At 38.3% G+C, this 23,594-nt stretch overlaps 1 protein-coding gene across 2 annotated transcripts in view; it reads right to left on the bottom strand.

The window, feature by feature from the left end:
- slc8a2 (solute carrier family 8 member A2) overlaps window positions 1-22,573 on the bottom strand; it is a 54,327-nt gene extending 31,754 nt beyond the window's left edge. The window contains exons 1-2 of one of the 2 annotated variants that reach the window (XM_002939246.5): window positions 22,362-22,573; window positions 12,356-14,171 (exon numbers count right to left, since the gene is read on the bottom strand). In XM_002939246.5, coding sequence (XP_002939292.1) covers window positions 12,356-14,100 — 1,745 coding nt within the window. In that variant the 5' untranslated portion in view covers window positions 14,101-14,171; window positions 22,362-22,573. Of the gene's footprint in view, window positions 1-12,355; window positions 14,172-14,290; window positions 14,490-22,361 lie in introns of those variants that run through there. The other variant, XM_031891271.1, reaches the window with a different exon arrangement.
- Window positions 22,574-23,594: the final 1,021 nt, after the last annotated feature.

The raw sequence follows: 23,594 nt of genomic DNA, 5'->3' as shown, positions 1-23,594 counted from the left end.
CAATGAGGGACATGACTGACTCTGAATACATACAGTACTTGCTTTAAATTCATTTGCTCTTTAAAAAGAGTATGAAACATGATGAATACAGTGAATTCAGTTATCCTCCGTCTCTTATATAAGATAAAGGCTTGTTTATCCAGAGGCATGCTTTGTTTGATGCTGTGCTGGAATAATGATTGTTGTGTACACAAGCAGTAAGCATTGGTGAAGAGACACAGGCCATCTGTGTGGATAACACTTACTCCCCACCATTGTCTTGTTATGGCCCTGTTTCACTGCAAAAGTTTGTTCATTCAACATGTTATAAGATGTCAGTTCTGACGGTTTTTGCTTTATTCATTTGTGCTTGTACACTTACAAAAAACTTACATACAAATAACATTAAAGCTTTAGGGGGTCTAAGGCAGGGATGTCTAGCTGCAGGCCCGCATGCCGGATTGGCCACCCTAAACATTTTTATGGCTCCCAGTCTGCTCTTGGGCTCCATAGACTACTTATTATTATTATTATTATTATTATTATTAATAACATGTATTTATAAAGCGGTAACATATTCCACAGCTATATACAATAAGTGAATGAAATCATTATTTTAATAAAATATGGCCCCGAAACATGTTGTAGGAGAATTAATTGCCCCACTACATGTGATAATTGGTCAATGTATTTAAATAGTAAGGCAAGGGAAATGTGTCGAACCCAATTGTTTTTGCATAATGAAAGAAAATGTGATACATTTTTAATAACTGAAAGTTTTAAATGGTTTTCATTTTATTTGTAATTGCAACCGGTAACAGTGTTTGTTTATCCCTTTCTGTTCTCTAGTTTTGACTATTTAGACAATGTTATAGATGTCAGTTCTCCTCTGGGTCTGTTGGCTGGCTTTGGCTACATTGTTTCATAAGTCAGAACCAGTTAATATATACAGCTCTCAGGCCTTAGAATGCAAATGGTTATATTGGTAATTGTAAAGTGCTGAAAATATACTGGCAGTATATAAATCAGAGCTATAAATAAATACTTAAATAATATGAGGCCCTAAATGCCCTTTTTGTCATTGAGCCACTAGTAATCAAATAGCAGACCAATTAAGAAGAGGGTTCTATATCTACAACATACTAATGTTTTGTGGTCTCTACAGTCTTACAATAGTAACACTAGGGACACATTTGGTTTCATATGTTTAGCCTTGATGGTACATTGACTTTATAGGCTTATATGTGCCTAGCAAACAAGAAGATGTAGTTCCATTAAATAAATACAGCTAGAGATGATAATAATATTTGGTAGAAGGTATGAATATATTATGGAAAATATATTTCCATGTTTAGCTACCTTTTTTCTCTTGAAACACATATCTTCTCGACTAAGATATTTAAACTCTTTGCTGCAACTAACACCCAGTTAGCTGATTTTGCTTTACAGATTGTGATAAGCAGAGTAAGAAAAAAAACTCTGGCCTTCCGCAAGAGCTGTGACTGTGTAATGCATTAAAATATTCCCCCTTCTGTGTCGAATAGGTTCAACTAATGAGGGACCCTAAACATAGACAGAAGTTCAGCCCTAGGGTACTATTATCCCAATTAGGATACTGACACAGAGCTTAGTGAGACTCAGAGGCTGCTAATTGGTCAGAATAAGAGCAGGATTCCCGCAGCACAGACGGATTCGCTCTGTTTGCAAACTGCAAAGCTCATAAACAGGCCTTAGCCTCCAGCACACGCAATAGATACGTTGTGGGGCAACCAAGGTAGAGCAGGGTGAACTAAGAGCACTGATTGCTTTTTCACTCTTATCCTGTGGCAGTCATAATATAGACTGACCCTATTACTATGATCTATATCCATATGTCTCTCAATTTATTATTATTATTATTATAGGGCTGTACAAAGGACCCATCGCACTGCAGTGTTTTTGTTCTGAGATGAGGTGCTCTCTTTTCTTATTATTCCTTTGAGTCTCCCTTATTGTATTTCTCTCCTCTCCCCTCCTCTGTTCAACACAACGGTTTTTGACTAACCTTGCATTTCTGGACTTTTCCCTCTCCTATTTATATTAATTTGCCCCTTTTCTTTCTAACCTCCCCTATACTGCTCTCTCATGTCATATCGTTATTCTACTAGTTTTTTTACTTCTTTTCTCTTTCCAAGCCCATTTCTTCTGGCTGTTTGTGTAACTTTCTACCACCCTCTGCCTGAATAGTTCCCTAAGGATTAGAGCAGCCCTAAGTTAGCTATGGATATACTGCTGGGTTCATTAAAAAAAAGTAAAACAGCCCAGTAATTTAAGGGAGCTGCTTTTGATTCTTTTTGTACAGGGTCCCAGAGTGCTAATTTAATTTCTGCTAGTGGCTTTTGGACACACTAAAATGTGAATAGACCACACATGACACTAGAATTTTAGGTTAAATGGCAGGTTAGCATAGCAGGCCTGTTGAAGCTGGGAAGATCCCCCAATGTCATGGTGGGCCAGACTGACCTTGAAAGAAAAATAGGGGCCGATTCACTAAAGGTCGATAAAACGAGCACTATTTATAGCATGCATTAAAAATTTAACGCTCAATTCACTAAAAGGATACTTGTCATAATTAAGAAGCAATGTTCTTTGCGTTATTTAACTCGCAATGAGCGATATTCTTGCGTTATTTTCCACTGCGTGCATTATTTCCCGCCACGCGGCATATAGTTTCTGAAAACTACTGTTCTGAAAATTACCATTTCCCTGAAAACTGGAGGATGCATCACTCTAGGATGATCATATACTTGAAAAAATCTGACCGCAAACTCCATGTTTTTTTTGCCAAACTCTCACAAGTACTGCATACCCCAAGTAGGTGTTAATATTCGCACAGATTAAATTGATATTTTGCGCGTTTAACACTTCATATGTGTTTGTGAATCATGCGTTAGTACTATTTCTATTCGCTAATTAACGCAATGCGTTAGAAATAACAGTTTGCAATGATGCGTTTTTTGCGCATGCGATATGCGGATTAACGCATGCGAAATGACTTTGATGAATCGGTACTTATTTATTGCATGCTTTTTAACGCAAAAAAGCATGTGATAAGCGTTATAGAAATAACTAATTGTCTTACACATCAAATGAAACAAGTGTACCAATTTTGTCCATCTTTTTCCATTGAGTGGAACAATTATCCCTTACACCACAAAAAGGTCCACATAGCACTTGGACAGGCTAGAGGCTATAGAATCCTTTGGAAGGTCACAACTGGTCAGGCCTTTTGTACAGATTTAAAATCACATCACTGAATGAAAATGGCCTGGACTAGGGGTACGTGGCATAAGAGTTATGTGCTACAAGTTACACCATTGCACCCTAGTTCTGGCCCGGGGCTGAAGGATAGATTACAAAGAGTGGTGGTAAATGGAACATTTCCTACTTGGACCAGTGTTGTTAGTGGAGTACCGCAGGGGTCAGTCCTTGGTCCTTTGGTTTTTAACTTGTTTATTAATGACATTGAGGTTGGCATTGAAAGTACTGTTTCTATTTTAGTTGATAATACTAAATAATGCAAAAGTTCCATGCTGCCACTTTGCAGAGTGATTTGACAAAACAGGATTAGGGTTATACACTGGGGGTTAATTGGAGGGGTGAACTTGATAAACTTTAGTCTTTTTGAACCAAAAATATCTATGTAACTATGTGACTTTACTTTGAGTTTCCAAGTATGCCCTGTTAAATGCAAGAAATAACAAAAACCATACATATGGTACATAAGAAGTAGGTACATTTAAGCCATATGAACATTGAAAAAGGGAGTATGAAATAATGGTTTAATAAAATTGAATCCATTTAGAAATAATTATTTTATAGACCCTGACTTTTGCAAGTTTTTGTTTAGTTAAGTGTACCTGTTGTTTAAATTAATTATAATAAACAGCTTTTATTAAATCCACAGTTCCCTGTAATTTCAGGACTGAGATGCTTGACAACTTCAACTTTGAATTGCAAACTTAGGAAATGCCACAATGGAAAGTGTAACAACTCACCAATTTAGCGCCGAGAATGGCTTTAAGCCCAAGTTATTTCGAAACAGACTGCATCCTTAGCCGATATTCCCGCTTTGGCAGGTGTTCAATGTGCATCTCCTTATATGTATTTTTCTTTATGCCTTTCCCATCCTTGCGTTTCTTTTTCAATTAGCTATGAGGATGTTTCCCAGCCTGCGGTGGAAGCCTCTTAGTCTCTGAAATCTGCTATCTATCCAAGTGTGACACTTCTATCTATCAACCCTGGCACTTGTATACAGAAATGCCTCATTCTTACTGCAAGTCTCGCTATGTCGTTCTGCTCTGATTAAGAATAAATTATTTATTAGCTGTAGGGGGGGAAGGGGATTTCTCATACATTAATCTTTTGTGTCTGGGGAAACCTGCAGCACAAGAGAGAGAGATTGCATCTGCCTCTCTTCCCATCACACCTTTCCAGTGTATGTATGTGTGTGTATTTCACGTTTTATCTTTATATATACTCACATACATATGTAATAGCATTGTAATATGCATTCCTTGCTGTACCACAATGCTCTCCATCCAAGCTATAATGCCACCCGTCAAAATGTGCACACAGAAGTGTAAATCAATCAAAGATGAAATTACTAGGGGTTTCAAATGAGGGCATGGGAGAATTTGATGAGTATAAAGATAAGAATAGAACACATTATTCTAGAGTAGATGATTGTAAGGTATTCACAGTGAAGAATAAAAATTGAGTGTAAAATTGAGATAATAAGGAGATTTCTTATAATTTTCCCTTATTCAGGGTAGGGACTAAGGGGAGGCAACTCACTAGTGTATGAGCATAAAATAGCACAAAACTAATTTATCACTTATCACTTTCCCTCCCACATAGGTTTCCCTTTCTCATTTAACAAATATTTTGATTTTTTTTCCTATGTTATACTCCCACCAGTTCATAGAAAAAAGAAAGAAATATAAGTGGCTTGTATATTATCAGTTTTCTGTGTTTAACACAAAACTTTTTTTCTCTTCAGTGTAACTTTTTTTACAGGGTTTTATGCCTCTCCTACATGGGTGCTCTAACAAAGGTAGAAGACCTTAGTCAATTGTGTAAAGCCACAGGCATACAGAAATGTAATTCAACTTGGTCATCCCTCAAATGCCCTATAAACTAATATTCTTGGTATGCCCTGCCCAGAAACCATGAGGGGCAACACAGTATAAATGAATACTACTCTTTGAAGAGCTAAAACTAGTGGAGGCTTGACTGCACTTAGAAAACTGGAAATGTTTGAGGGAAAAAAGGACATATAGAAGGCAAAAGATGTAGCCGTCAGATTCTGGAACTGGTTGAGATGGAACGACATCTGGATATGAAAGCAAAGTTGCAGAAGTGACAGGAGTGCTGGTAAAGGTGGAGAAAGGAAGACATTTAGATAGAATGCAAAGAGGCATAGGTATCATGAGAGAGAAAAGAATAATGGAAGTAAAAGAAGAAAGCGTAAGAGTGGTTTGCTGTGACTAAACTACATTTACATGTGAGGCTAATGCATGGGTATGTAAGGGAAGGAGGGGGTTAAATTAAATGCATACAAACACAAAACATCTTGACAGCAGCAACATGATAGTGGGAATTGTTCCCAGGAAAGGTATCCAGACAGAAGGCAAAAACGTGGAAGAAAAAGAAGAGAGGCTGAAATGAAAACACATAGGCAAAGAGATTGCGGCATCAGAAGAGTGAAAATAAAGGCAAAGAGACACCAAGGAAACAGTTAAGAGGAGAAGGTATATAAATAGAAGGTAAAGAGATGCATAAGACAAGACATAGGAAACAGCTGAAAGGGAAAGATATCTAGTTAGAAGGCAAAGTGAGGGAAGTGACAGAAGAAAGGCAGTGCTTGAGTGTAAAAGACATCTAGATGTAAGGCAAAGAGACAGAAGTGACAGGGCAGAGGAAATACTGTAGCTAAGATTGAAAGGCATATACATTACAGAAAAAAGAAGGAGGAGGTTGAGACAGAACCATAACTACAGAGGGATATCAACCACACCTGGAACCCTTGACCTGTAGTGGGTGTGGGTAAATGTCTATAAAGATACAAAAACTGCAGGTTAAGAAAAAAACACCCAGAAGGCAAACAGATTACAACAATATAGACAGAACAAAGAAAGGGAACACATATGTGGTAACCAGGCCTCTTCTACTATTGAAGGCTCAAGACTAGGCACAAAAACATGCACGTTTGGGGAAGTAAAACTCCATACACAAACCATGTATCGTACACAGTGTCTAGCCACTGGTTGTACCTGATGGTACCTTTGCCCCTGATAGTAAACAGTTAGGCTTTATTGCTGTAAGAGACCCTCAGGTTTTAAGCAGCATATCTGAAGCAGGGTCGGACTGGGTCACACAATCTCAGGGGCACACAATCTCAGGGGCACCCCCACACCTCACCGCCTGCTAATCTCCCCACCTGAACATGCATACCTCATACTTACTTCGCCACAATTGGAGAAGGGAAGTCAACAGGAGAGTGCCAATGCCTCCTGATGGGGATCAGGTCTGGGTAAGCGGGGCCCACAATGGCTAGGGTCCACTGGGTTTTTTCCAAAAGACTTTGTTAATAAATGTTATGGAAAGGACACATCCACTGATTTTTGATCAAAGTAAGACAGCACTAGGTTTGTAAAAGCTGATTCGCTGGTGCTTTATGCCTTTCCTTTGAACTCTATTACCGTGTTGTTGGACCATAGTTAGAGGTTATACCTGTCTAACTTAAAAAAAATAATAGCCTCACAGCAACTAAAAAGTGCTTTAACACCAAGACATGTATGTAACTTCCTTTCCTTTCATAAAAGAAGAAAACTGCTTCACCTATGTGTTTGATAAAATATAAATAGGCTTGTCCAATGTGAACAAAAGATTCAATTCATGACGTGAAAAAAATTGGGTAAATCTGTCTGTGAATGAAAAATAAGAGGCAACTGAAGAACACCATTTTAAGGGTTGGATGGATCCAACTACTACTTTCCAGATAAGCTAATCAAAACAAAGACTTTCATTTGTTACTCTCAAGATCAATCAAGATCACAAAGATGACAGTATCTTTTTAAAACCCAGATATGCTCTAGGACACCAGTACAGAATACCACATAAACTGCGTTTATAAATTGGCCCCTGAATTAATTGCACATAATCATTTTTGAGTAAGTGGGAATATACTTAAATTGATGCTATGAGTTAGCGAGAGTGACAAGGTTAAAGCAGCATAGTTCAGACTGAGTCAGTCGAGCAGAGATGGCTAATGCCGATGTCAGTCTTTCCCAAATAACATTATGACAAGGTCTTGTTTGTGCTGGGGCAGGGCATGGGTGATGCACAGATATAGAGAGATCTATTGGTACATGGCGCAATAAAGAACATGTTTTTCAAAGAAAGGTTAGGTGATGGTACATACTTTTATTAATTGTCTTACCCCATGTTTCACTATGCTCTTCTAAATACACACCAGGATGTTGTGGAGTATAAATTAAATTTAATACAATTATAGCAGGAACTCTTCCACTGATTGCAGAACAAGTCTCATCAAGCTCTCTCCTTTCAACATGGAGTGTTAATCATCATTAAAAATCCTGCAAGCAACAAACTTAACCTACTGCCAACAAGGTTCTGTACCAAGATAGGAGAATGAGAGGACCTGGTAACATTTGTATAGGAATATATGAGCTGGCTTGAAACCAGTCTGTTCAAGGGAATATTAAATGGGGACTATACCCCTAAACATTGCAGGTCTCTATAAAAATATATGACATAAGGGTCTATATGTAAAACACTGTTTTATACAAATAAAGCATTTCCATGAACTATACACTTTTTTAATATTATGTGCCATTGGGTAATCCTAAACAGAAAAATTAATTTAAGGACTAAGCCCCCACTCTGTGGCTTCTATAAAGCACAGTGAAATTTTGCGCTTTTCGCTAGTGAATTTGACCTCTTTGACCCACTTGACAACACAAAAAAGCTAAGCAAGTGGTGGTGCTGCATCTGGCCCTGCATATGCTCCTGGGTGTATGTATAAATGGAGCAGGCCGTCTGACTGCTGGGAGGCTTAGGAGGTATAGAAAACCTAGTGGGGTACTTAATGCCCCTACTACAATGACCAGAATTTCTTTCTAAGAAAGGTGGCAACCCTACCTACATACCATATGGCTAATGTCAAATGTGGTGTTTTTTCCACCACTTTAATGTAAATGTGCATTTTTATCCTGATATATGCCCCATGTGCACACTAACATGCAGGAAAAAGGTACATGAGTTCATGACAAGAAGAGAAGAATGACATGATTTCTAAATCATATGAAGGGGTATAACAGTGACACACTGCTCTAATATGATGAAAGATGTATTTCCTTTATATATATTCAGTACCATTTGCTTGTATTTAAGGTATATGTTCTCTATATATATAAAAAGATGATGATTCTTCTTCATTTATATAGTGCTGAAATGTTCTGCAGCACTGCTGATTATATATCATTCACATGAGTCCCTGACCCCGTAGAGCTTACAGACTAAAAGTGGCCATACACAAGCAGATTTTGTTGTGTGAATAAAGTCAAACACACTATGGTAAGATTTATCAGGAACCAATAAACCTGCCTGTTTGTTTTTGACGTGTGGGAGGTGATCACAGCACTTTGAGGAAACCCACATAGAAATGGGCAAAATGGGCTGGAATTAACCCTACCATACTGAACCAAGATGGCAGGTGTATATTTTACCTGTATGTAAAAAAGAAAGGATTTACACATTTTTTTCTATAAGAAGACAGGGCATATGTTCTATGTAGGCAAGTGATCTATGTTCTCATTGTAAATCTTGCTAAATGATGATTTATTTGTGAACTAGACAAATCACTAGCACAAGGCAAACGATTTTCCTTTCCTTTAGTGATATTTTACAGCTCCTCCTACTCACACACAAACACTCAGCCAACGCTTACAATCAAATTATTAAAACCTGCTAAAAGTCTCTCTCTGGAATCAGCAGAAGTGGTGGGTGGAGGGGGCGAAGATCTGCTGCAATGATCGCCACGTGTCTGCAGAGAGCTCATAATATCCTCAGAGCTCATCATACAGTTTCAAGATATCTTGTTACTAGAGAGGGCACCTGGTATGGGAAAGGTTCTGCTCATACAGTGCTCACACAAATGTCCCAAAACCAACCAGGCTTCTGGAATGATCATGTTAAAAGATATAGAACAGTATATTCAATGTACAGAAGACCAAACTAAATGGGTAAAATCAGAGGGGGAAAAATTAGGGGTTATGCACAAGAGCGCACCCCTTAGTGCTCATTCTAGAATCATTTGCACCCCACCTTCATGCTGCAGTCTGGAACTCAATGTAAAGAGCAGGGCCAGGACACGCAACTAAGGCCTGGCCTTACCTGCCTTAGGGGTGGACAGGGCCCTGATGCAGCCTGTGTGTCCTGACTGACACACAAGGTAGGGGTGGGTAAGAGTACGGATGTGGGGATACCTATTAGACTCCTCCCACCCCTCAGGGAGCACAGAGGCTTGCTGCCATTTGCAGAAGGACAAACACAGCATGATAAAGCAAAGAAAATGCCTGATTGTGGCCCTTTTTGTACTTTGCATACTGAGTTTGGCTTTGCAAATGAGGCCTATTATTTCTAAGGTTGCTCACTTACACCCCAGGCAGCAAGCAATTTTATTTAGAAATGCTTTAGCCTGGATAATCTCTAAAATATCTATTTATAACATCTACATACCTAATTATGGGCATTATAATCAAAATACATTTTTAGTTTGCTGCTCTTGTGTATTTGCTGTTGTGTTTTACTTAAGTGCTAATTTTGTAACTAAGCAGTTCCAAAGCTATTTAGGTTACATAAATCATTATACTGATAGGAGCTTCCCCCAAGCAGAACATTTGACAATCCAGTAAGTACTGAATGCCAGATAGTAATCTACTTTTCTATCTTTCCTTTAGTATTAATGGGACCTTCAGGTTTCTGCTAAAGGCAGGCTGCAATAAGCCAGATGTTACTTATACAATCTGCTTAGCTTTGCAACTGTTTAGGTATCCACAGACATTTATGTAATACTGTTCATCCCTAGGTTGGAAGCACACCCAAACTGTAATGTTACTTTTAATTTCTTTGCAAATTTTATGTGAAATATCTTTAATGCAAAAATGATCTTTCTTTATATATTTTTCTTCATAAATAAGCCCTGTAGTCATTTTACAATCAGAGGTGACCCTTAAACACTGAGTTTAGCTCTCTGCACAAGTCATAGGATTATTAAGCCAAATTCACTAGCAGAAGAAACCTATACTTTTTCTTCACCTGGTTAAATCACAACACTGGCCCATCCTCTAGAAAAGTTTGTCACCACAACGATAAGAGAGAAGAGCTATGAAAAATCATATTATAAATAAGCTCCTGATGCATGTTTCATCAAGTACTGACTAACTCTATTTCTCGCATTCTTTTTCTTTTTCCTATAACACTAGTGTGTAGGCACAGTCTGTAGAATTTTACATTTAGTATATTCTTGGAGAAGAATTTTCCATCTATTTCTACCAAATCTGATTCTGTCTTTCTCGTTCACCAACCATAAAACAAAGTAACCTAATCGTATGTGAATAGAGAAGGCATTTTTTCAGAGCTGGAGAATGGTGACTGCCAGCATAATGAAGTGAATTACTGTCAGAGGAATTACAAAGGGGGCTGTAGTATGAACACATGTGACTGTTGGTATTGCCTGGAATATATATATGTCACATTGTGCTACTATCCTGTTTGCTTATTCCTGGTCAATATATTCTTATGGTTCTTAGTTACAAAGGCTTTATTCTTTATGTGCAAGAGTCTCCATGATTCCTGACATGCTTTTGGGTTATGCTGACACATCAAGACAATATAGACAACAATGACCCTCACCAATTGTAAAAAGGAAGGAAAATTAGAGTCGGTACAGAGACAAATTGGGAGTCAATTATACAGAAGCAAGTTATGAAGAGGTGAAATAATGGAAAGCAGATAACAAAAGAGGGAAGGAGAATGAATGATAAAAAAGGAGAATGGGAAGCTAAGAAATTAAAATATTAAAACAGAAGAGAAATATGAATAAAAGTAAAGAAGTTCAGTGCGTGAGTCCTGTGCCTATTATCAGTGGATGCCCAAAACCCAATTTCCATACTGCTTGTCAATTAATGTAGCAGGCCACTTACTGCAATATGCCCAATCAAATTTAGTTATTGAAGTCTGAAGAATCGGTCAAGATCAGAAACTAGTAAGATGGCTTTTTATAACCGACCCACTCTATTTGGTTTTACATGTATCAGCCCACACCACTTTTTATCCCTCAAACTCTCTGCCTGTGCATCACTTAAGGAACTCACCCACTAAGCAGTGCATCCCTTCCCAACTCACCTGTGCATATAACAGCCTATTCAGTCATAAAGTTTTCATTTATCAAAAGATACATATCTTCTAGCCTATACATTTGTACATCTCTTAAATTTGCCATTTACATTAGTATATCACATGCAGTTTTAGGGTGCAAGAAAGCAACACTGAGTAAATAGAAGTACAACACTGATAATTTTAATTCCATGTACAGGCTGTTGTAGTCTCTAAATGTAACCTGCATACAGCCCAAATAATAAGCCTGTTGTGTATGCGTTGGGTAATGCATCTAACAGATGCACAGATCTGATATCTAATTGTTCTCGATAACCTGTGCATCTCGCCTCTAATCTGTCACTGTGTCTGCCTTTATTGAGATGATCACAATGACATTATTGATAGGAGTTACTCGTGACTTGCTATAAAGATAGTATTGCTGGTTGTCAGATACATTCTACTGATCTGAACCTTTCTTGATTAGATAAACGCTTATAAGAAGTGAATGTAAAAAAAACAATTACACAACCTACTAAGATACATGAAAGGATGCAGGCTTAATTCACTTCAGATAGATCCTTAACATTTGGAGAACCAAGCCAATATAACGGTTTTAATGTGAATGATCTCAGGGCATACATGTTGTACTGGAAATTACAGGCTTATCGGTGATTGTGCTGGACAGCATCAAGATTAAATAAGAATATATATATAAGGGTTCTGATTTGGTTCTGTGTTTGCCCAATACTTATGGTAACATAATGTATTTAACTGAACCTTAAAATGAAAAAAATTAGTGCATAACTAATATTTGTATCTATAAATCTGTCTGTCATACATAAAAAAGAACAATGTACTGTGTCTTCTATGTTGGCCAATTAGAATATAACATATTGCACATGCAACATTACTAGACATTGGTGGTACTTACAGAGTCTCATCATTCTGGAACTCCAGTTCCCCATAGGCATCTTCATAGTCCACTCCTCCACCCCTAGCTGTTCCCTCCATTGTCCGGTATGGGATGACCACTGTTCCTCTTGCCCCTGAGTTCCTCACTACTTTCACTTCTAGGATCCCAACACTTTCACTCACATGAACTAGCTTCTCTTCAAAAGTGAATATTCCAGCATGATCATCATCCAGGATTGTCACAGTTGCAATTAGAGGGGACACCAGACGAGCTTTTGGGCGCCCTTCACCATCTGGTTCAAACATCCCCTCAGCATCACCCACCCTCAGATTCATTAGCCTGACAAAGAAATGTTCATCTTCCTCAAAGATGTCATCATCAATGATCCCTACCTTAAGCTCTTTTTGTGTCTCTCCTGGCTTAAATATAAGGGTACCCTCACTGTATTCATAGTCTGAGCCTGCATTAGCAGATCCATCCTCAGTCTTGTAATCCACATAAAAGGTACTTGCTCCGTCTCCTCCTTGACAAGCAACATTTAGAGTCACAAATCCACAGTTTTCTAGACACTGGTAATTGCTGGGCTGGAAAAAGATTTTGCTAGTGTTCTCTTCACTGGAATCAGAAGTCACCTCCTGTAAGGTGGCTGGCTTTCTGCTGTGGTCTGCAGCATGTTTCTTCAGTACATTGCCAGCTCCAATCATCATGCGTGTGGCCTGGATACGATAGAATGCCCTGCTTTTCTGCTGATGGAGGAGAGCATAGTAATTAGCCATTTCTACCAATTGGTCCAATTCTCTCTCTGGGTACTTCTGTTTCAACTCCTTCAGAATTCGGATCACCTCTTTACGACTTTCATCTAGCTCCTTGGCTTCAGCGGCTGCTGCAGCACTGTCTTGCATGCCAGCATCCTTTGTTTCTGGTGCCACTACTGCTGAAGCCCCCAACTTCCCATCCATTTCTATGCTCTTTGGAAACTCGCCTTCTGTCTCAATGATGATGCCTCTGCGTTTGTCTGCTCGGTACCTCTTGTACACATACTTGTAGAAGAGAAGGCGCTTGTCAGCAATCCATGCAAGGACCACACAGGCAGGGAAGAAGAGGAGGGTAACCAGTGCCTCCCAGACTTGAACACGCTTTGGAGAAGTGACTGCAAGAATTATGTATAGCCAGATGTAGGCAAAGATGCTCCAGGTAGCTGTGACAAAAAACACACGGGGATGCTTGATCTTCCGTGATTCCCCATTGGGAATCACATAAACACAAATGGCAATTATGACAAACATGTTAAAAGCAGCTGAGCCTACAATGGTTCCAGGGCCCAGTTCACCTGCATGAAATCCGTGACCACACACCTCAATAACTGAAAGGAGTATCTCAGGAGCTGAGGAACCCAAGGCCATCAAAGTCAGGTTGGACACTGTCTCATTCCATATACGCACAGTGGCTACACTGGTCTCCCCATTGGGTTTAGTAAGTGTGATTTCTTTCTCTTGGGATGTGATTACTTCAATGGACGCCATAAAGCGGTCAGCAATTATGGAAACTCCCAAGAAGAGGTAGAGCATGGCTACAAAGTAAACTACAGCCCGGGCAACCTTGTCGCCCATTGAAGGGTTTTGAGGTTCCCACACTGGGAGCAAGATACCTGGCTGGCACTTCCCATCCTTGGCTGCTTCACAAGTCCCATTTTCTAGTTCTTTTGAGGAGGTTAAAGTTAGAATTATAAGCATCAATGCACTAATTCTTAGCAGGACTGCCATTGTGGTTGGGTCTCTAGAGTTGTAATTGTATTGATAGTTGAAAGGTTTATGTCAATGAGGGGCTTTAGGACCTGAGGAGGAAATTAAAAAGTAGAGTTAACTTACCATACTGTAGCATACTTTCATACAAAGAATAGCACTTATTTGCCGCAAAATCCTGTTGTCTTACAAAACAAATATGAAAACCTACCTGTGATACAGATCACTGCACATGCACTCTACATAACTATTTGTTATTGCTGTGGTTTCATACACATGTCCTCTTTAGATAACAACAGAAAGAAACCGGTACAAAGACTTCTTCCCATGAGTTTGTTCTTTGCTTCATAAAGCTAATCCTCGGCTTTTTAACTGGTAACTGATGAATAGTGAGTGTTGTTGTTATTTAGTTTCCATGTGTTTGTTCTCACACTGAGCAAAGCTTTGTCTGCTGTGCTCTCAGGAGACAGACCTAATGTCTGCCTATTTATAAACCTCTAACCCTCCGGAGAACCCAAGATTCCGTTCTTTCCATCAGTTCCAACCTGCAACGTGGAGGAATCTGATGACAGGTGCAACACTCAGCAATATTCATACCGTTAAACATTAATCACCTTTGGGATCACTTAAGTTTATCACAGTTCAGTGGGAATATATTTCTGTAGTAGAGACACAGGGTGAAACGTCAACTAAATACAAAGTGCCAACCCCTTACCAGTTAACAAATTTCTACCTAGTTTTGGAAAAAATGGAAACACAAACATGATTCAAAGGTTTGTAAACAGAGGGGGGTGACAAGTATGTTGAGTAGCAGCTGGCTATCTGCATGTTAAAGCAACAGTAACACTAAAAAATGAAAGAGCTTTAAAGTAATAAAAATATAATGCACCGTTGCCCTGCACTGGTAAAACTAGTGTGTTTGCTACAGTAACACTACTATAATTTATATAATAAGCTGCTGTGTAGCCACGGGGGCAGCCATTCAAGCTGGAAAAAAAGGAGAAAAGGCACAGGTTACATAGCAGATAACAGATAAGTTCTGTAGAATACAATAGTGTTTTATCTGTTATCTGCTATGTGCCTTTTCTCCTTTGAATGGCTGCCTCCATGGCTACATAGCAGCTTATTTATATAAATTATAGTAGACTTTCTGAAGTAAACACATAACTTTTACCAGTGCAGGGCAGCAGCACATTATATTTTAGTTACTTTTATACACTTTCATTTTTTGGTGTTACTGTTCCTTTAAGATAAACAGCATTTAGGCCTGTATCTTACTACAAATTTCATTTACGTTGCACAACGTTGCAATAAAATGAAAACAGGGTTACCTCCTCTCTAAAATATGAATATTGTAGAATACTCCAGTGACTACAGACAAAAGGAAATATTAATAAAGATTCCACTAATTCAGCTAAAGCACCTGGTGCTTATTGAAGCTTAAGGTACCGTGATCTGAATAAGGTTTTTTGCTCCCTGTTCGCCCGAGTTTGAGTTCCATGTGTTCCATGTGCCGTTACCTTGTTGCATTTGGTTTCCATGCTGTGGTATTACCTTGTCTACCAGAAAACACTATAAAACCACATAAAATATAACATTTTCTAACGCTATCACTCTTTATTCAGATGAGTAAAGAAATCTTGGGAATTGTGGTAGAATAAAAGAATATTTTGAATTAGAATCCTTTTGAGATAAGACTTTAAGGGGCTAGACATGTGGGTTGAGAGAGAAGGGGCAAAAGAAGAACATGAAAGACTCTTTTGGATACATCAAAGGTATTATCTTGGGACTCAACTAAGGCTTTTTTTTAAAAAAAAAAAAAAAAAAGAAAAATGTATAATAAGGAATTAAGAAAGAGAGCTCTGGGGACTTGAAGAAAAGAATCTTTGTAGATGCTGAGTGGAAAGGTTAAACTCTATTGAAGGTTCAGACAATGATATTAATACTTTGTAATCAATATCCTGCCATAAACTGGGTTACAATGGGAGGGCAGTCCCTAATCTTTATTTTTTCTGTATCTTTCTGCACACATGTACCAACTCTTTGGAAATATGTTTTAATAAAGAAGCAAAGGGAAAGAATGCACTATTATAATCTCAAGTTTATTTTTTTTATTTCCTAAAGGTAACATTCTACTGATGGCAGTGGTAGTATCTGCCCTAGTTGCCCTTGTATTGTCAAACCAAACAAAAAACATCTAGAAAACTATCTGGAAAGCTATTTTAAACAACCTTTTTTTCTTCTTCTCTTGCTTACCCTGTAAAGGTATACACAAAACAAAAAGAGGCGGGAATAAGGTGCATTGCTATGCAGTAAATTTATATAGATTATATTTAGATTAAATACCCATTATTATAGATCACGACAAACTGTTTGGCCAATATCCATAAGACCACCCAAGCTATAGGTCCGTTAGGGTAAGGCATATGAAAAATATCTGTTTGTTATTGTAGATATTCCTAAGACATTCCAAGACCATTTAGGGTCTTATTTAGGCAGTGTCGGACTTGCCTACCAGGATACCAGGACTTTTCCTGGTGGACCCTGACCTTAGCGTACCCTTTGCCCTTTCTGGAGTGCAGAATATTAAAAGCATCAATGAGCCGATGCAGTCCCCAATTCAATGGGAAAATCAAACATGCCCAATCAACACCTGGCTGATTTTTAGGCAGATATCGATCAGGGAGGCCCATCAGGGAGCCCCATACGCAGGCAGATAAAAGGACTGGAATCGGCAGCTTAAAGCTGCTCATGTATGGCCACCTTAAAGGAACAGTAACACCAAAAAATGAAAGAGCTTTAAAGTAATAAATATATAATGCACTGTTGCCCTGCACTGGTAAAAATGGTGTGCTTGCTACAGGAACACTACTATAATTTATATAATAAGCTGCTGTGTAGCCATGGGGGCAGCCATTCAAGCTAGAAAAAAGGAAAAAGGCACAGGTTACATAGCAGATAACAGATAACAATAGTGTTTTATCTGTTATCTACTATGTGCCTGTGCCTTTTCCCATTTGAATGGCTGCCTCCATGGCTACATAGCAGCTTATTTATATAAATTATAGTAGACTTTCTGAAGTAAACACACAACTTTTACCAGTGCAGGGCAGCAGCACATTATATTTTAGTTACTTTTATACACTTTCATTTTTTGGTGTTACTGTTCCTTTAAGGCCAAATTTATAGCCACAGATAAGCAGGAGATTCCAAGGAGGCTACTGATTACACAGAGGTGGCAGTGAAAGTTTCTCATTAAGAATTTACGCAGTGAAAATGGGCGAGCAAGAGCTAATAGATTCCTATAACAACCAAATAATGTTGGCTGTAAACAGCATGGGGATAGAGATGTTCCCCCTGCACAGTCTTTCTGTCTGTGCTATCCTATGCAGTCTGTCTGTATCCATTGCATTGCTTTGTGCTCTTACACAGCTTATACAGTAATAATGCAATAAACAGACCTCTCAGGAGAGAACAGCTGCCCACATAGAATTAGTCCTGAGCGTCTAAGATATATTAATCAGTTACATTTGAACAATAAACCTCTCAAACACAGGGATACAAGGGTTTTTGAGAGCTCTGGCTGGTGGGCCCTTGTTATCAGATTGTCTCAGTCAGACACTGTATTCAGAATATTGCTACAGGGGGTGCAGGGGCTATAACAGCACTAGGATGCTGATCAAATGTTGGCAAAAACTGAAGTCTAAAAAAGTCTATAAACAGTTTCAAAGCAGAATTGGCCATTATCTATAACACTGTCATGCCACAATCAATGTATTAGCAAATGCTTCCAAGCCATGCAAGATCCAGCAGCATGATGCTATGGGCGCATTTTGGCTGTGTTAAGGCGTTTTCCCTAGTATTTCACCCTTATCCCTACTTTTTAATTCCAAATCAGATTATAGCATGTTTTACATTTTTCTCACATTGCATAAACATTCCCATTTTACATCATTGCTCATGAAACATTGCGTATAAGCACCCTGTGTAGTTTTACTGCTTTTATTTTAAGCTTTTCTTGATGTCCTCAATGCAGCCTGGTAGTATTGGTTCTACAAACTGCAGGTTCCTAATAGTAGTTTCAGGCAGCCTGCACAATATGTGGTTATTTTTGGAGCAACCGTTGTCTTGGTGACAGCATGAGGTACATTTTTTAAAAGTGGATACAACTAAAATCAGCTTGAATTTCCTTTCCTAACCTTGCCCCTCCCTGTCAGATAGCTAAGGATAAAATAAAGAGGAAAGAGTGCTTATTCCTATTAAAGTTATACACCCATTCACAATAACAGAGAAAGTCTTCTGAATGTGCTATAATCCTATAATCATTTTTGTGTATGGAGGGCACACAAACCAAGCTGGGGTAGCTTTTAGCTGTGATTACAGTAAATGATACCTGATACACAGTATGAACTACCAAAATGATTTAATCAAATTCTTCTTAAAGCTAACAGCAAGAATGATTAACTCAACAACTTTAAGACACAATATGACAATTTTAAACTGAAGGTACTAGGGACATGTAGTGCAGAACATTAGCTGCCCTTGGCCCCTGAACCTGAGGGTGAAATGAAAAACAACAAAATAATCAGAAATGTCCCACTACATACAAAGATAGGGGTTTGATCAATGTATATTCCCATGTCCCCTGTTTTATTAGTAACTGAATATCTATGGAAGTGAGTAAGTTTTTTTAGTTACCTGTACAGGAGTCTATGATACTAAAAAGTATGGAAGTTTATTATCTTGTATTGGGGGATTCACCATTTTAATCAACAAGCCCCCTAAACATAGCACATTTATCCCATTAGCCTTAAAGAGCATTTAGTAATTAAGGTATATTTGATATGCACTAAAATCATAACAAAATGCAATTGCTAGAATTTTGTGAAGGTTTTCCCTACTGTTCAGCTGAACTGAAGAAACCAGTTGCATGTGGTTGCAGAATTACTCAGCAAGTCATTACTTTAGACTTACCACTACTAGAATCTACTGATAGTGCTTCTTAACCACCCATTTAGGAGAGTATAAAAACTATTATACTATACTACTATATAAGTATTATTTTACATTAGGATAACATTGAGAATTTTAATTTGAGAATGGTGGGGAATATTGTCAGAGATATTATCCATGTGGAGCTAGCATAAGAGGCAGTATACCCCCTTGTTCAACATCAATGATAATGACTTGTGCAGAAAATCCTTTATGCTTATTGTTTTAACATTTTTATTATTGTTTTGATATTGTTTAAATCTGTACTATTGAAAGTACTCCAAGTATGGTCTTTGTGAGGTAGACAATAAGATTACCAGCAAATAACCCCTTCCTTTCACCCTGTGTTGGTTTGCAGATAAACAGGTGTCCATTATGCAGGGACTTTATCTGTGCACTGGTAATATTATCTCACAAGAACCAAACATGGAGTAGCTTCAGTTTCCCTTTTGCCCTATTTAGCTAAAAAAAAAAGTATCTTTTTTGTGATGAAAACAAAAGGCAAAAAGGATGTTTAGCACAAGCCCTATTCATTCATTGTACTGTTGCAAAGGGGGTATACTGACCCTTTAAAAAGGTTGCAAATATATTACTACTAATACTAATTACTTCTTTTTGTTCTCCTTTATACTACTCAAAATACACATTACAAACAGTATCTCCTAATGGCTATAAAGAGTGGTAAAAATGTAGGTGACCTGTTCAGTCAGCTGCACCCACTTTGCACCCACTTTGTAAGAAACTAAAGTTGTAAGATACTAAAACTATACCTGATTCATCACAAATTGTTAGCTTACCTACTCTGAATACAGATCACCACATTAAACCCTGTAATGACAAGGTTGAAGCAGCCACTTTTTGCTCCATTCATAAATGATTCCTATGGTCGCTAACTTGAGATCCAGTGTCAGAGCACTTGACTTCTAGCTAGGCTATTTCCTTTTCCTAGAGGTTAAGTGTTCTACCCATCATTACTTTGGTTTTCTTAAGGATGTTTCAGCAAACACCTTCTTTTAGGAAATTGATGAGCTTCAGTGTAGCGTATGGGTATGGAGCTGTCCACGATTTCAGCATTCTTACACTGTTTTACACCACGCCTAACTAAGCGCTCTTCTGCTATTTTTGTATCTTATGTTTCATCCACTCTCTTTCCATCCACATTATCACAGTTTGGCTGTATTATGTCAATGGCAGTCTGAAATAGCATTTACAAATCTGTTATTTCAGGGTGTGAAAATCTGCGAACAGTACTGGAAGTTTACTATGTATGCTAAACCATCTAATAGTGCTGTGAATGAAAGTAGCTCTGACACAGGGAGGATTGGAAATATGTATTTTAAACCTACAAGAACAGTTATAGGGAGAGTTATAAAGGGTAATAGAATCATTATTGGGGATGATATACTGTATAGGAGTATGGGATAGTAAGCAAAGAAGGTAGTTGGGAAGGGGCAAAAAAAGAATAGGTAAAAGGAAGCAATAAATAGAGAGCATCTCCTAAAGATAATTTAATGTAAAAAGGCTGGGTGTATGTATATATATATATATATATATATATATATATATATATATTCAAAGTCCAGGAATGGCGCACACAGAATACTCCAGGTACTGCCTGGGTGCATGGTTAACATAACATAATTAGTAAGCACAAACAAACCATACTCACAGGACTTCCTACAAGTCCTGTGAGTGCTGTTTGTTTGTGCCTACTAATTATATATATATATATATATATATATATATATATATATATATATATATATATATATATATATAGTATAAAAAGCTTTATATATATAGCTGTATATAATGTTGATCCAGGAACTGCTCCAACTGCCATTTAAAAGCCAAAAAGAATTTGTTCCACTTTTGCAGTAGACTAAAAAAAGTCTCTAATGGGGGTCAGTTATTGCCTTGCAGTGATATATGTGTGTTTTAGAATCTGCATATCTATCATTTGATATAGATATTTTTCAACACTAAATAGCTACCAAAATTCTCAGAAATAGTTTTAAAACATATGGTAATAATGTCTCTTACATGTAACATGTTGCTTGTTTGGTACACATAGATACTAATTACCTGGGTTAGTGGAGAGGAAATGGATCTTAGATCTAGCTGTCCTTTAATAATTGCAGTTCAATAGAACGAACCTGATGAATTTCTGATGTACTTTAAATCTCACTTTTCTGCAAAAAAATCCTATTCATGTATTGATCTATCTTGTCCCTTCGGAGAACAGTTAGCTAACCACCCCCTTTTTTAGGGGGAAAAGGTTAGATTATAAATTTTAGTGAGTCAAAATTAGCATTAACAGTGCCCATTATTCTTTTCCATGTGCTTCATCATTAGTTCTGCAAGCTCCTGCTTGCATCTCAGAACTAGAATTGGGTTTAATTAGGGATATGTGCAAAAATAGGAATTTATTTTAAGCATATGTGCTTTATGGCAGAAGCTAAAGTTAAATATTTTTTGAACCTGGAATTCCATACTAGGGGTGGCTGCAGAAGAGACACTTTAATTGAAGATTAATCATTGCCATGTCACAGTGCTAATTCTAGCTTCAGATACATCCATGAATGCAGTACGTTAGTTTAAAGTAACAAAGCACGTTTGACAGGAACAAAATTTGGTATAGTAAGCAAAGAAGGTAGGTGGGAAGGGCCAGGAAAACATTAGAGGATAAACAAGAGTGAGAAATCGAGAAAGAGATAAAGAAAGAGAGAGACAGAAGAATTAAAGTGAAATTACTGGGAGATAACTGCTTCAGTGTGTCTGTTATGATAGAGAAGAGGGGAATTAAGAGACTGGTGTGAAGATGTGAAAGGGAAAGAGTGCCATTGAGACTGTGCACAAGAGCTAGACAGAAAAGGGATTGTGGAGAGGGATGTGTTATTCTGTGTGTCTGAGCAATAGAGTCGAGTCTGTATGTGAAAGAGATAGAAAAGGAGCAATTATACAAATTAGGATTTTGTGGAGGGGTGAGTTACAAAGTGAATAAAAAGCCAGATGTAGTCTAAATGTAGAAGTCTGAATGGAACACGGCTGAAAGGGTATCTGGGAGGGAGAGGGAGAGGAAGACACAGTATCTATTGTAATCAGCCTGAATGAAGAAACTGGGAGAGCAACACCAAGCAGCACCAGTAGGGAGAGATGCAATGTGACAGAAGGGATGGATAGAGAGAGTGTGATAGTTGACAGTGGAGGAGGAGAGTCTGCTACAGGATAGATACCATGTACCAGTGGCTGGCTGGGATTATAGGCAGACAGACAGATATATCTCTCACCTGCTCCCACTCTTGTCTCCTAGTGCTCCGGCTGCTTCCCACATCACATGCTCCAATGCATATCTGTCCGTCTCCTAGTTCTTTCTGGGGGTCCTTTGGCTGCCTGGTAAAGGGGGGTGGCTGAGAGTATCAATGTCTGCAGAAAGCCCTGTGCTCCCACCCCCTCTCTCTTCTCCACAGCTGTTGCGCCTCCAGCCTCTCTCCACCTCCCCTCCATTACACCCTCCCTCTTGCTATCCTTTGCCTGTCTGACTCTGAATACTGTTTGTACCCTCCCTTTCTCCTCCTCCTTCTCTCCTTTATCAATTGCCCACCTCTATTGTGAAGCTTCTCTCCCCCTTCTCAATCTTATTCCCATCAGTGTAAAGTCAGCACCGGACAGCTCCATGCACACAGTCACATAGTACAATGGGGAAGGATTTCCACACCTGGTTAAGCCAAACCAGAGAAAGCTTTGTCTGGCAGTCTTATGCAGCATTGCACTGATACACCAAGGAAATAATATGGACCTAACCTAAATAGTGCAATAGGTCTTAGCAGATTTATGTGGAGAAATAGGATGTACAGAGAGGGGTTATGTGTGTTTATAGATACAGCAAACGAGGAAGGGTTATAAAGAAAAAAATGAAGTATAAAAATTATAGGGCAATAAGAAGTGTTTAAGGGAAACTACAAAAGCAAAACAAATCTAAGCAGGTGAGCACAGATAAATAGTTGTGACAGCAGGGGAACAATATAATAAGATGTCAATAAGACAAAGGAGAAGGCATTGGTGGAAGCAGAAAGAAGCAGAAGCAGAAGGTGGAATTATATGGAGTAATAGAAAAGTTTTCTTGCAGGGTGGTCAAACTAACAATAAGTTAGGCCAAGACTATGCATTAGGTGAATGAGGACCCCAGTCTGGAGTCCAATTACACTGAAACACATTTGTGGTTAATACTTACTTGTGTGCCTAAATTGGGCCTATAATATGATGAATGATACAGCAATTGTTTCATATGCTTTAGCTGTGTTCTAAGGTAAGGGTTTAAAGAGTACAATAAAGGTTATGGAGCAACTTGAGGATGTGTGTTTTTGCTGTCCATTATCCTGTAACCATGCAATATATTATGCATGAGTCCTTGAACCTTGTAGTTCAGTTATTCACTGGGGGGGGGGGTTAGTTTAGATTCTCCACCCTCTCCCATACATTATGTAGGATAACAAACTGGAGTACGAGACTTTATTTAGTAA

The sequence above is a fragment of the Xenopus tropicalis genome, chromosome 8, assembly GCF_000004195.4.
Source record: "Xenopus tropicalis strain Nigerian chromosome 8, UCB_Xtro_10.0, whole genome shotgun sequence".
Lineage (NCBI taxonomy): Eukaryota > Metazoa > Chordata > Amphibia > Anura > Pipidae > Xenopus > Xenopus tropicalis.
Note: the sequence above shows the minus strand (reverse complement) of the source record. Positions and strands in the feature narration are given on the sequence as shown.